This window comes from Melanostigma gelatinosum, assembly GCF_949748355.1.
Source record: "Melanostigma gelatinosum genome assembly, chromosome: 16".
NCBI classification, from domain to species: Eukaryota; Metazoa; Chordata; class Actinopteri; order Perciformes; family Zoarcidae; genus Melanostigma; species Melanostigma gelatinosum.
In genome coordinates, this window is record NC_136649.1 from 17,218,173 (window position 1) to 17,231,538 (window position 13,366).

The 13,366-nt window shown below is 41.6% G+C and overlaps 2 protein-coding genes across 2 annotated transcripts; one reads left to right on the forward strand and one right to left on the reverse strand.

Moving 5' to 3' along the window:
* Positions 1 to 1,649: 1,649 nt before the first annotated feature.
* cipca (CLOCK-interacting pacemaker a) lies at positions 1,650 to 3,288 on the forward strand (the record flags this gene model as incomplete). The annotated part of the gene is given in 5 exon segments (XM_079286147.1): positions 1,650 to 1,717; positions 1,940 to 1,944; positions 2,020 to 2,189; positions 2,523 to 2,540; positions 2,542 to 3,288. Coding segments are annotated over 5 exon segments (1,008 nt in total).
* Positions 3,289 to 5,564: 2,276 nt separating this feature from the next.
* On the reverse strand, positions 5,565 to 6,482 carry zdhhc22 (zDHHC palmitoyltransferase 22; the record flags this gene model as incomplete). Its single annotated transcript, XM_079287411.1, has 2 exons — positions 5,565 to 5,842; positions 5,939 to 6,482. The coding sequence occupies 2 exons, from the start codon at positions 6,480 to 6,482 to the stop codon at positions 5,565 to 5,567; spliced, it is 822 nt and encodes a 273-aa protein (XP_079143537.1).
* Positions 6,483 to 13,366: the final 6,884 nt, after the last annotated feature.

A 13,366-nucleotide genomic window follows, 5' to 3' on the forward strand; every position in this document is an offset into this window, starting at 1 on the left:
GTCTGCCACAAAGCTTACAGCTTGAGGGGGTTTAGGATCTGTGCCTTTGAGGCTGCAGGCCACCAAGGCCATCCTAACACCCTCCATCAGGCCCTCTCCAGTCAGCCTGGTGTTAACAGAGCCTAACACTGCAAGACTTTGAGTGGCTGGCACAGTTCGCAGCTTAGCGTCATTTCCTGCTTCGGGTCCTCAAGGTGTTTGAGGTTTTTGAGCAAGACTTGCTTTTTCCTGTATTTTTCCATTTCCTTTTGTAAGTTGATATGCTCCAACTTCTCCCTTTATCATAATTAAGTGTGTTTGTGTGTCCAATCACGTGTTTGACCTCTTATCGTATTCCTCATGTCAGTATAACATCACTGTTTACCCACTCTTTCTTCAAGCTGCGCTTGTCAGTGAAATCATGTTGAGATATTATGGCCTCCAAATGGTGTATAATGATGATACATATCGACCTTAAGACAGTTTATATCATCACTGTTATGTCACACTGTGAAAAGCACCATATGTTATTAATTTAAGTAGAAATAAAAAACTGCACACACCAAGAGCACTAATGTTTTTATTGTGGATCACATGGTTTATATTCACAAGCAAAAAGCATTCAAAGCCATCCCTTCTGCTCTGGTAACATTTTCTGTGAGCACTGCCGTCAGATATGCAACTCCCATGTGTCAGTGTTATTTATTAGTTATTATGTTAATGTATAATGTAATGTATTGATAAGGTGTGTAAGTTCAGACTTTTAGCCAAGTATCCCATCAACGGTCTCGTGATGGGCTGGTTGCCAAGCTGCAGCTGTGGTGGCTAGCGTTACCTAGCAGCTAACTGAGCTAACTGAGCTAGCAGCCCAGGGGCATGACAGTAAACAGTGAACACAGATAACTGATACTATTGCATTTCACATACCACCATTTCTTTTTTTTTGCAGAAGCAGGGTATTTATCTAAATTAGTTAAAGTTAAATGGTGTATGGTATTTTAAAAAAAGAATAAAAAGCAAGTGTGAGCTGCATTATTAAGACGTTGTAAATAGACAGGACTCCCAGGTTATCATATTTATTGTTGGCATTGGCATCTTTTATTCGCTAACATACTTTGAGCAACGTCGGTAAATGTTGAAAAGCACGTCTTACAGTAGCTGTGTAATTAAACTGGCTATGTGGGGGGTACAGGCCTCTTAAACGTCAAGCTCCATTCAATAAATGGACACCACGTTGATAAGAATGTAATCTAATATTACGATGTTGAATATTTTAATGTTTAATGTCAAAAACACAACATCCTATTTGTAGGCGTGTGCATGTTTTTCTCTTGTATTGTCTAATTCAGTCTGGGAAATTTCCTCCACAACAAACTGAAGTGAACAATCATCGCCATCAAGACATTAAAATATATCAATAAAAAATAATGGAGTGTAAAAACAAATGCACAAACTATATGTAAACTGTGTGTTTACAAGTTGACTGTGTCTCTTCGCTTTTTTAAGTCTCAATTGGAGTCCATACTGAGTGTTAACCAACCTAATGTTTTTTTTACTTTGCCATTGCATAATCATAACTCAAGGCAAAAGCACATTGAACTCTGTCAAAGCCATGTGTTGAGCGTGCCAGTTACGTTCCAACTCTTAACTCTCCATTTTTCCAGGCAAACATGAGAAGTTTTAGTCGCCCCGACAGACACAGGACACCGTCATTCACCAGGGCAACACACTTTGGAGCGTACCCGTATATAATTAGCATTTCCATAATTAGAAATAAATGACTATCAACAGGGTCAGCCATAATCAAATGTAGGGATCTAGGTCACATTTTCTATGGAGGGTATCCTGTATTGGATTCATTTTTCATATGACTTTTATTTTATTCACTATTAAGACTCCAGACACTCTGGAGATGCTTATCTACATCTGCCACTGTTTTTATACGAATGTTCTGCCCCAGGGACTGTACACAATAGAGAGGTAAATACCTTGCTTTTAAACCTGACATGACCCATATGCTTGTCTCCCCCTTTTTCTCAGATGCCAGCTCTGAGCACCTTAGTACAGTCGATCTGACTGACTCTGACGATGCAAGAAGGAATGGGTCCATAGTCGGCCGGGACCCGATTGGTCCGCAGATGGCTGTGATGGGAGGCTCATATGCTGGACTCTCTCCAATGATTATCATGAATAACTTTGTGTTAAAGCAGGTAAAACACAGCCGGGCGCCTGTCATTGGCAGCCCACTGCTCCCTATATACAGGGTTGGGTCAAATGCAGAGAAAAATTTCACCCTTAAAGGGATAAAGATAGTATAAATTCTATTCTATTCTATTCTACCTCTGCATAGCACTAATCCAGGGCTTTATTGTCAATTCAGGGTGAAATCACCTTTGGCTAAGAGTGCAAATGTAAAGTCTTTTTTGTGATGTCACCATTATATGTTTGTTCATTTTATATGCTCCTTGTATTTAAGTACTGTAGTATATGTTTTGCACTATAGGTTGAAACATGATATTTAAAGTTGTTTTTTTTACCTCTAGCCATCCGCGGTGGCTCCAGCAGCAAAAACAGTGGGGCTTTCCTCCACCCTTGGAAGTGATGCCTCAGTCACAGATGGTTCTCCTTCAAACCATGGTATCAAATGGTAGCAGCAGCTCCTTAAACACGGCTTCTGAAAGTATCCGACAATCAAAAAGCTACATGCCCATCCTCAAGTCATATCCCAAAATCGCCCCACACCCATCAGACAAGCCCACTAAGAGGGCGGGATCCTCCAAGGTGAGGGTGAGTTCAACATCAGGCCACCACGGCCACAGGCTCTACAGCCCCCCCAGCCTGCAGCCAGCACTGCAGACTACAATCAAATCCATCTCAAGCTTTGAAGCAGCAAACAACCAGTCACAGGCAGCTGAGAGTCAGGACAGTGACGAGTCTCTCTCCGAGCTGGCAGGGAGCAACTCTCCGCTCCCCTACACGGGTGAATTCATGACAGACATCGACAGCAACAGGACGGATGCTGACCAGGACGACGCACTCTCAATGGACGTTGACAAACTGAAACGTTTCAGTAATACCTACAACATTCTCAACAAATCTGGCTTGCTGGGGATCACCATGCGCACACAGCAGCTGATCAAGGAGAATAAGCGCACACAAGGCCAGCTGCAGCAGCTCCAGGAGCAAACGGTTCTGCTGCTGGAGGCTCAGAGCAGCGGAGACCCGCATCTCTGGACTAAACTGCACCTCTCTCTGCAGCACACAGACAAGGAGCAATGTGGAGCCAAAGCTCGGAGAGTCCTGGTGTAATGTGGTGATGGACATGACCAGCGGTTCTCAATCAGAGGGTCACAAGATGATTCATTGAATGTGAAAATATACATCTCAAATCTAGTCTAACTAAAGCTGTCTTTGTGTAAAATAGTCTAGTTACAATATCTAGCATTATCCATAAAAAAGCAATAACTCATAACTGAACTATACTTTCAGGCAGGACAGTACCAGTCATCTAAACATTCAGAACTGCTGATCTAATATGAAGCAGAAGCACATCTGAAAACTATGGGAGTTAAGCAGCATGCTTACATTTCAAACCCTGGCCTATAATTAATTGTCTTGCCTCTGCTTTTTCAAAATAGAAAGTATAGTAAGTAAACATTGCATATGAAGGCACATGGGGTTACTTCTTTATGCATGCCCTGAATGGGATGGCTGGAGGGAAAATATAACAATCATTTTTAAACCCGGTGTGGATACATTTGGCCTGTGTTTCAATTTCCTCTTCACTGAGATCTTTAATCAACAGGACAATATCGTGTCCATTTGCCTTGTTTTTAAATTGGATGTTAAATGAAAGTGAATCAGCAGATTACTCCTTTGTGAGGAAGTACATACACCAATTCTCAAACATCAGCTTGGTAGCTCAGTGAGCGTTCTGATGGCTGGCAAAACCATCACGTTGTTTCCTTTTTTTATATAATTTTGTTACTTCGAGTCACTATTATTTATTTATTTGTAAACCAATGTGAATATACATGTTTATTTAGATGCCTGTGCCTTTTTAAATATGTTCATGTTTGCACTTCACTGCTCAAGCAGCTCAAATTGTGAGCTTCATGTGGAAGAAAGTTGAATGTACTTAAAGGTTTCCAAAGATCTGATATTCATATCTGAAACAAAACAAACCATGTCCTGGCGAGATGATAAGTCCAGAGTTAATGTAGAAAGAACAACATGAAGACAAGTTAAGTCATTCATGTTTCAGTTTTAAATGTTAAGTTGAGTTAACTGTTGTATTATTTATTTTAGCAAAAATATGCTGCTGTTGCAATATCTTCTAATCACGAGTAATTATAAAACTAAGAAATAATCAAACTAGCCTTAGTTGTAAAATTGGCAAAAGGAGGATTACAAACAACATTTTACTATTCAGAGATTGCTTTTTTTCCTATTATTGTGAAAATGGCTTTCTGTGTTATTCATTTAGCAAAACTTTGACTGATAATGGACTGTCATAAAACTCTGTTTGAAGACCATTTCCTCTCAGTCGTTGATTTCACTTTCCTATCTCAGAATGTGTAGTTTTTAAAAACACAGAACGTCTGTTTGTTGAGATTTAAATACTTTTATTGGTATAACAGGAATAGACAAAATAGCTCTAAAAAGTACATTTGTTGAAATCCAAACCAGCTTTGACATGATGTTGAATACGTCAGTAGCAGCAGCCTTACAGTGAAAAGTCCTTATTGTTAACGTTATTATTATCTTTATTAAACAGAGGACCCTATCATGAGCAGTGTAGTGAATACATCATCTTTGGGGTCATCTGTAAGCATATAAGACATGTTTATGGCACATTGTGAATAATACCCTGGATATAATACGATGGTAATCTTTACATTTCCCCCACCCATTCTTATAAAGGAGCAGACCACTGCACTGTCTGAGTCACATTCACTTTAGTAAAAATCTGTCTCAACATGTGACAGTTCCTTGTCAAAACAATGGCGTCAAGCCCGGCAGTTTATGCTGTAGACACATACCGGTACTGTAGTTTCCTTGTCTCCTAGCCCTTAATGTCAAAGTAAATTATTGTTGTGAAAACTACCCCAAGTTTCCTGAATGTCACATTCTACAAAGAACAACACACTTGATTGGTAATCTCAAAGCACCGCGTGGTGCAGGCCTTCAAATCGATAGCGTGATAGAAAAATGTAAAGCGGGGAATGCATGCACTTATGCAAAGCCAGCTTTATAGGATGATGCAAGTGTGTAGCGGTGCATGTAAAACTGATGAATGTCCCAAAACGACCAACTTATTTGTCTTAATATTGCCTTGTCAAAAGCTACTTAAAGGATATACTTACACTATGCACCTATTCAAAAGTTTCACATTGATATATGGCTCCTGTCCTTAAAGGAATGTGTGCTAACAGCCAACAAATTCATAAACTACTGCGAAGGTCATAAAGCATCCATTTAGTATTTCAAATCAATCACCACATGGATCCCAAGAAAGCCTTTCCTACAACGTGTGCCACTTGTGTGACCTATTGGGAGCTTTTTTTATGACATGTGGTTATCACTCAGTCTTGCTTATGTGCGTCTGTGTCTCCAGAGCCTGTCTCCGCAGTCTGCACAGGCAGGATAAGGCCAAGGATCCAGCGGGTACCGAACACATCCTTAAGGTTGTTTCTCCAAGGGCTGCGGTTCTCCACCAGCTGCCCCCTCTGCATCTGACACCAGGTCTGTCCCCGGGCCACCAGCAGCACCTGCTGGCAACAGAAGCCTGCACAGACCAGGCCGATGCCCAGCCACACGTAGAGCATCAGCACCAGGAACAACTGCAAGCCTGAGATTGTTCCTGTGGGAAAGAATTAATAAAGGAAAATCGTAATGCTCAGTAAGTCAACATGTATCTTGGATTGTTAGCTTTAGTTGAAATAATTGATCAAGTCACCTGTGAAGAAGTAACTAGTGGAGAGGGGGAGAAGAGTCAGGAAGGTCAGCGGGTTCTCAAAGGAGATGGAGAACTCCACTGTTAGAAAGGCCACACCAAGAACCAACGAGTACAAACAAGTGCACGATGTGTAGATGCAGAACATGATGAAGTAGCGCATGTTTTTGTTGCCAATGCAGTTTCCAGTAAAAAAGCAGTGGTGATCCCTCTTAAGGATGACTTTCTTACACAGTTTGCAGAAGTGGCGACCGTTCAGGAGGTAGTGTGCGTCCACTTTGTCCGAGCAGTGCGCCGAACACACCGGGACCACGTTCTCGTTGGCGCTTTCAGCGGGATATTTAATAGTCATTATGTAGTTTCCTAGTGCGTTGAACATCAAGAAGAGGAAAACAACTGTGTGAAGAGCCATAGACGCCCTCAGGTTTGGGAAGATTGTTGGGATGAAGAAGCAGAAGTGTAAAATGAAGGTGACCGCTGTAGCTATGAAGAAGTAGGCAGGTGCTACAGCATTGAGAAGCCTCAGTTTTAACATCCTGGTGAACATATCTGTGTGAGAGTGAAGACACAGTAAGCAGAATGTTATCAGAGCCTCAGAGGAGCGATTGTGTCACAGCAATTTGACACTAAATAAATCTCCATTTCAAAAGTTTACTTTGAGAAATGAAAGGTTGCCTTGTCTACGTTATTATTTAATACATACCATTTCATAGAACATATAATAACATTCCCAAGAGCAAATAAGTATACTTGTTATGTACATTATAATATACTTTATTACAACATGTCTTATTTTCTTGTTATGGCTCTTACAAATTTCTTTAACAGTTCTGATGGAAATAAGCACATTACAGAGGACTATTTGCATGAAGCGTGAAAGTAGCACACACCCTATAAGGTCACATAGCTCATACAAATGTGTTCTCTGGCTGCTCATTTGATAAAGAGAATGTAAGTCTGCTGCTGAGGAAAAACGAATTTCTCTGAAAAGTAGGGTCTGGGGCCTCTAAGGGGCCACTGAGAATACTAAAAATATCTCGCCTTTTTTTCTCTGTGATCTTCTAACGTACAGCACTAACAGATGAGCAAATCACAGAGAATCAAAGCACATACAGAAGGAAGGAAGGGGCCCCCACAGACCAAACCTAAAAATGAATGTTGATGTTAGTTTATGAAAATGGTGGGAAGCTTTACTGTAGGTCGACCAATGCCCTAGATAACGGAGAGCATACACAGCACTCTATCGCGGTTTCCTCTCCTTCGTGTTTTCTCGGACGGTGCCACTGATGGCGTCAATCATTTAATTCCCATGACGACACAATTAAAAGAGTCACCCTCGTGGTGTCCAGGCTGCCTACCTGCAGATGTCAGAGAGCGGAGGAGCTGTCCTTTCAGCACCGCGGAGCCTCGGCTCAGAGCACGTTCATTCAAACGCAGAGAAGGTCATGTTGATCCACATCGACGTCCTTTTTTTATTATTATTGGAGTGTCAGCTCCTTTCTCTACCGCCGCCTGCTGGTCTGGATGCGTCTGTTCCTTCATTTTAATTGGCTGGGTAGCTTACTGGTTATAGTAACAGCCCAAATCTGACGTAGGAGAAGTTGTGTGAAAATATGGCATTGATATGGCATTGATCTTTTTTTGTTGTACATTATTGAAATGTGATTGTTGGCAGTGGAGGAGAAGGTCTTCCAACCATTTACCCCAGTTAAAATAGCAATACAAAAATAAAAATACAATAAATCTGCCACTTCAGTAAGTATTATCAGTGTTATTAGCTAAATATTCTTAAAATAATTTTAATAAATGTAGCTTACATTTGATAATACCTAGGTCTCTATGAGTGCTATACTTTTAGTTCTTATGTTGATATTATTATCCATGCATTTGCTGTTGCTTTTAGTTGGCTCATGAACTCTAAAGTTAGGCAAGGTTGGTAAAAAAATAGATTTGTTTGGTCTGTCTGGGCTAATAGGGCTAACAGGTTGACACAATGCATGAAAAAATGTTTTCGAGTAGATGGCAATGCATCCTCAATTATATTACCTTTTAGTCTGAGTGCTCATTCGGGATATAGATTTATTATATTTTACTTACCTTGTGTTGTCTCAGTTATTCTGCTGGTATCGTTTAGCTTTAGAGATATAACAATAATTACATCAGCAAAATGGTTGTACAATGATAACTAATAATTATATAGTAATCAATTGTATATCCTAAAAATAGAGGCGACAACAAGCTATATATTGACGCTCCCTTAGCAGCCTTCAAGGCAGGTGTTTAATTGTCAGACGGCCCCTGAGTAGGTGGGAGTTTCTCTTGTTTCTTGGTGTTGGAGGAAAAAAAACAAAGCAGCACCCATCAACACCAGACACCAGCGATCCGGAAGCTTTCTGAGGTGAGCGATGTGATTTAGAAGGAAAACAAAGTAATGTGTCCGTGTGGTGATCTAAACGCGGACTGGAAGGGTTTAATGCGCGATTTATGGCGCACTCGTTTCCATCATGTTACAGAGCTGGAGGAGGAGGAAGGTGAGTGTGCAGACTGTTGTGAGTGCTGCAGCAAGCGGGCCAACACAGTCGTCGAAATTGATCTGAGAGAGAGAGAGCGAGAGAGAGAGAGAGAGCGGCACATTTTCTTTCAGTTATGACATTACGATTTTAGAATTGAGTCTAAACGTCTAAAGGCTGCCTGCACTATAGCACCGTGTTATTGGTTAGTCGGGATGAAGATGTTTCTGCCAACGTGTCAGGCTATTACACCCAAAACAGATCTTCGCTCGACAACATCTATTGTTCCTAATTGAGTAAAATGGGTGGGATACCGTTAATGAGCAACCTTAACTCCCAACTGTAATAACAGTAATAATAGTGCTCGTGCATAAGAAATATTTAGGGTTACAGCCATGTAGACCATGCTTTATTCTCTCTCTGTTTATTCTCTCTCTCTCTCGCTGCTGTAGCCTGTTGTTGTTGTTGGTGTTGTTGTTGCTGCTGTTTTTCTGTTGGATTTACACTGACACAAAGATGTCAGTTGTTTATTAATCAGAGAGATCTGTCATGTTCCCAGGCTTATGAATTGTCTTGAATAGAGATGTTGTGCTTTTAAGGACAAGACATTTCAAGAAGGATTTCAGGGAAAGTCATTCATGAAAATGGTAGTTTTTGAAAATTGGTCACCTTTGGAATCTATTGGAACTGTCCCTACAACTTTTCTTTACCGCACCCTTTTAATCAAACAAGTGGTGAATCTTTGATAACCCTCCCTAAACCCCTGCATAATATTAAATGTTAGTATTTTATTGAAAGTGCAATTGACTCAGGTGTTTGTGTCTTGACTCCTTAATGCGGCTTAAATATACTATTTTTTCAAATTGTAATGCCTTAAAGTCTTCTACCAGAATGAAGTGCTGATAGTGTGCAGGAGTTCACTGATATTGAGTGTTTAATAATGAAAAGATTTTCAGTGCGCTATCACTTTAAAATGAGATCCACAGAGAATGAGAGTCCATACATTTTCCAAGATTAGAGAGCAAATGAATGCTGATCATCTTCGATTATCAAACAGATATTAATATTTCAGGAGAAACTAAACTGAGATTACAATAGAGATGGATTACCTGTACAACTGCTGAACAGGCTGACGATAGACAGCGGCACCGTATGAGAGAATCATGTGTAAGCCTCTCGCCATGGATTTTCTTTATTTTGGTTGGTTTGTTTCTGTCTGTGTTTATTTAGCACCTTGAGCAGGTAGACAGCTCCAGTTGCACTCAATAAACAAACAATAAAAACATTGGAGAGGGTCTGCAAAGATCTGGGGGTACTTTCCTCCCCTGCCCTCTCTGTTAGTGCTAATGCTAATGCTAATGGTGGTGGTGTGTATGAATACAAATATCTGGAAACTCTTTGGTGAAAGCCTCTTGATGGGAAGTCAAACACAGAATATTAGAACAAAACAGCAGATGGTTTTGTGAGACCTCCATTTGTATTCCACCTGCCATCTAAATGTACCGCAGACATGGCTTTGTTCTGTTTATGTCGTCAGTGGAAAGGAGGCTCCCTGTTATTTGAGTTGCCTGCTGTGAACTTCCCTGCTGTTCCACAGGGGTCCATCACAGTGATACTGACACATGCAGCATTGTAACTTTTGTATCATACACAGATAGTCACCAGGAAAATGCACACTGCCAGACGCTTATTAAAACACCAATAAGCATGGAACATAAGATATTCACAGATGTCACACTATCTTGTCCTCTCACTTGTCACACATGTTATGCTGACTATGAAGACAAGTTGTCCCATCTGATATACCTGCAGCACCTCTTTTTGTAGCAATAGATATCCTGTATGTATTAGATGTTGTGATATGAGCACTCTTCTGGTTGGCTGTGATCCAGATCCAGATGTTATTTGTACATGATGACACTGGTGGTTTTGCTTATTTTGATTTGTAGTGTATTCCTTTTAGATATGTTTGAGATGCCCACCAAAATTAGACCGCTATCTGAAGGCATCTGTTAAAATGAGCAGTTTTTGTAGATGTGGGAGTGAAGGTAATTTAGACTCTCAGGTCTCTCAGGCCCTTTGATCAGCTTCAGCAGTATAAGAGGCGGTGGGTGGAATCCTTCAAGAAGCTCTGAGTTGCAGAGAAAACACAGATTGTTCTGTGGTTATTTGTTCTGAGTCAGGTTCATCCAGGACATGTTGTACTGAAGTGCAGACAGACAGCGCTCCCCTGGGGGCCTACTGAGCATGTGCAGCCAGACAGGAAGCAGGTGTTTGGTTTGTTGATCGCGGCCCGTGTGCAGTCATCACACCAGTCACGCTATGGCTCATTCAGCCTTCAGACAGAGGCTGGTTGGGGGATGCTGCAAAACCTGTGAGCCCTGTGCAGACACACCTCGGTGATCTGTGTTTGTGTGTTGTGTGATAGAGAGAGTGAGGTATGAAAAGAGTAAAGCCTCCCTCTTCCACTGAGCAGGTGGTGAGCAGATTGTGATTACCTCCGCCCCCTCTCCCCCCGCAGGCTAAGTCTGATGAGGGTTGCCCATCCACACCCCCCAACACCACCCTCCAACTAAAACCATCACAGCAGGGGCCTGTAGCTCCTGTAGAGTTGAAAATAAGATGCACACACACACACACATGGCATTCCCATTAAAATGTCCCAACAAACTACAGAGAAGACACAGTTTTCATCTGTCCACAAACTGGGGCTCATATTCATGGTTTGGGCTCCTCAGTGTCAATTCAGGGAAAATAAGTCTTGATGCTACAGCATACAATTATATTTCAAGCAAAATTTTTACTCACTGGTGGGTTTGTGGCAAGGAGCAAATACCTGTATCAGGTTCCAAAATCTTGTAGAAAGCCTTCCCAGAAGAGTGGAGGCAACGTATTCGTGCTCAGAGCGATATAATGAGATGTAATGTTCAGGTGTCCCTGCTTGCCGTGTAGTTCATGTACAGCGAATGGGAGCATTGATAAGCTGGAGTGGTCTCATCACAGCAAATACGCCGTCAACTCTGGTGTGACGAGACATCTTTAAAGCCGACATTCTTCAAGTCAAGATGCGTTTACATTATTTTGTCTACCCACTGTTGCCTTCTTAGTATGCTCCCATGCCTCTCAGCATACTCTAACAGATCTGCTTCCACAATGTGTCATCTCATGTCATGACTCGTGTTTTATTGGCTTGTTCACAGTTCATTAGAGAAGGATTGTTTCTACAGAATACCTTTTTAAACACCATGATTTCCATAATCAGCCGCTCAGTTTTAGATTAACATGCAGAGCACAGCTAACGATCGCTCATGAATATTTCGCCGGCTCTGAGCCTTTGAGATGAAGCTGTTGACAGGAGAAACGGCAAACCTCTCACTGCCATGCAGGTATCGTGGCATGGGAAAACTGCATGTTCAACAAGGCTGCAGTCAAGGAGAGAACAACAGCTCTGAAGCCGTTACTCTGTTATTTATGGTGATTGCAAGTTCTCCTTGGAGGTCGTCTTATCTCACAGTAGCTGACAGTTGATACGGTGCAGAAGTCAAGACAAGTTCACATTTTATTTATGGTTCATCTCTCTGGCAAAACGGGGTCATTTCTCTCATCCCCTCTGGCAGGCAATGAATCTTGGTGCAACTGAATGTTTGATGATGAGAGAGAAAGCTCTTCCGGGGGGCTGCTTTGTGGTGATCATTAGGTTCTGGTGCAGCTGGCAACAGCACCCAACCCCTGTAAGACATGTTCGGATGTTTCATTTGTTTATGGAAACATCGATTCAGCTTCTGATTTCAGCATGACGGAGCACTTGAGGGGTCTGGTATAGTGATTTAAAGGATAATAAATGTGAGTAGTGGATGTCAACACACACCATACCATCCTCCTCTGTTTCCTCCTGTGTTTTAAGCCATGAAGGGCAATGTCGGTCAGTCCAGCACTTTGGTCTGTAGACTGAAATATCTCAATAACTATTGAATGCAATGTCATGATTTCTTTGTACAGGAATACACCAGAGGATACTGACTTTTTCTTGAGCACCAGCTGCTATTATTTAATGACTCGGTAACAAACGTCCATGGTGCCAAGATGATGAATCCTGTAGCACCGCCATGAGGTTCACTTTTTGTGGTTTTTAGTTAAATGTCTCAAAAAAACGACTGGATGGATGGTCAGGATATGGTACGGACATTTATATCCACATTTTAATAACTTTGGTGATCCTCAGGTTTTTAATTTAGCACCATTATCAGTTCAAAATTAAATAGGACTGAATACCTCCAAAACGAATGACATTCCCATCGTCCCCAGCCGTATTTTGTATTCACAGTACTAATTTGCTTTTGTTGGAATGCTAAATTGAGATGGTGACCATCTTACATATTACACCTGCTGGAGATCAGCAACTTTTGTGTTGTCATTGTAAGCATACAACCTTCTGACTTACAGTTTAATTGTTTTGTCTGTATCACGTCAAGGATGGCATCCTCTCTCTCTCTCACACACTCACACACACACACACACACACACACACACACACACACACACACACACACACACACACACATGACATACACAGATACCTCAGCTGTTTTTTTCTGGCGCAATGAGCTGATTAGCTGACCTGAGCTAGCTTTTTGCTCTCTTTTTCTGCTTCCCTGACTCAAACTCAGTGATTTCATCACCAGCTCGCGGCTCCTGTACTGACTTCAGCATCTGTGATGGTGATAGTTTAACTGAGCACAGAGGAGAGATTTCACTCGTGCTGCCAGCGGGAGGCACAACGCTGCTGGCAACCAAGCCAAACATCATTTTGTAATCTGCTGCGTTGGCTTGGAAGCTTGAGTCAGGGATGAGGAGGAGAGAAATGAGCAGAGGGGAAGGATTAGAAAGACTTCAGATTAGCAGAGTTCAATAAGCTGGAGAC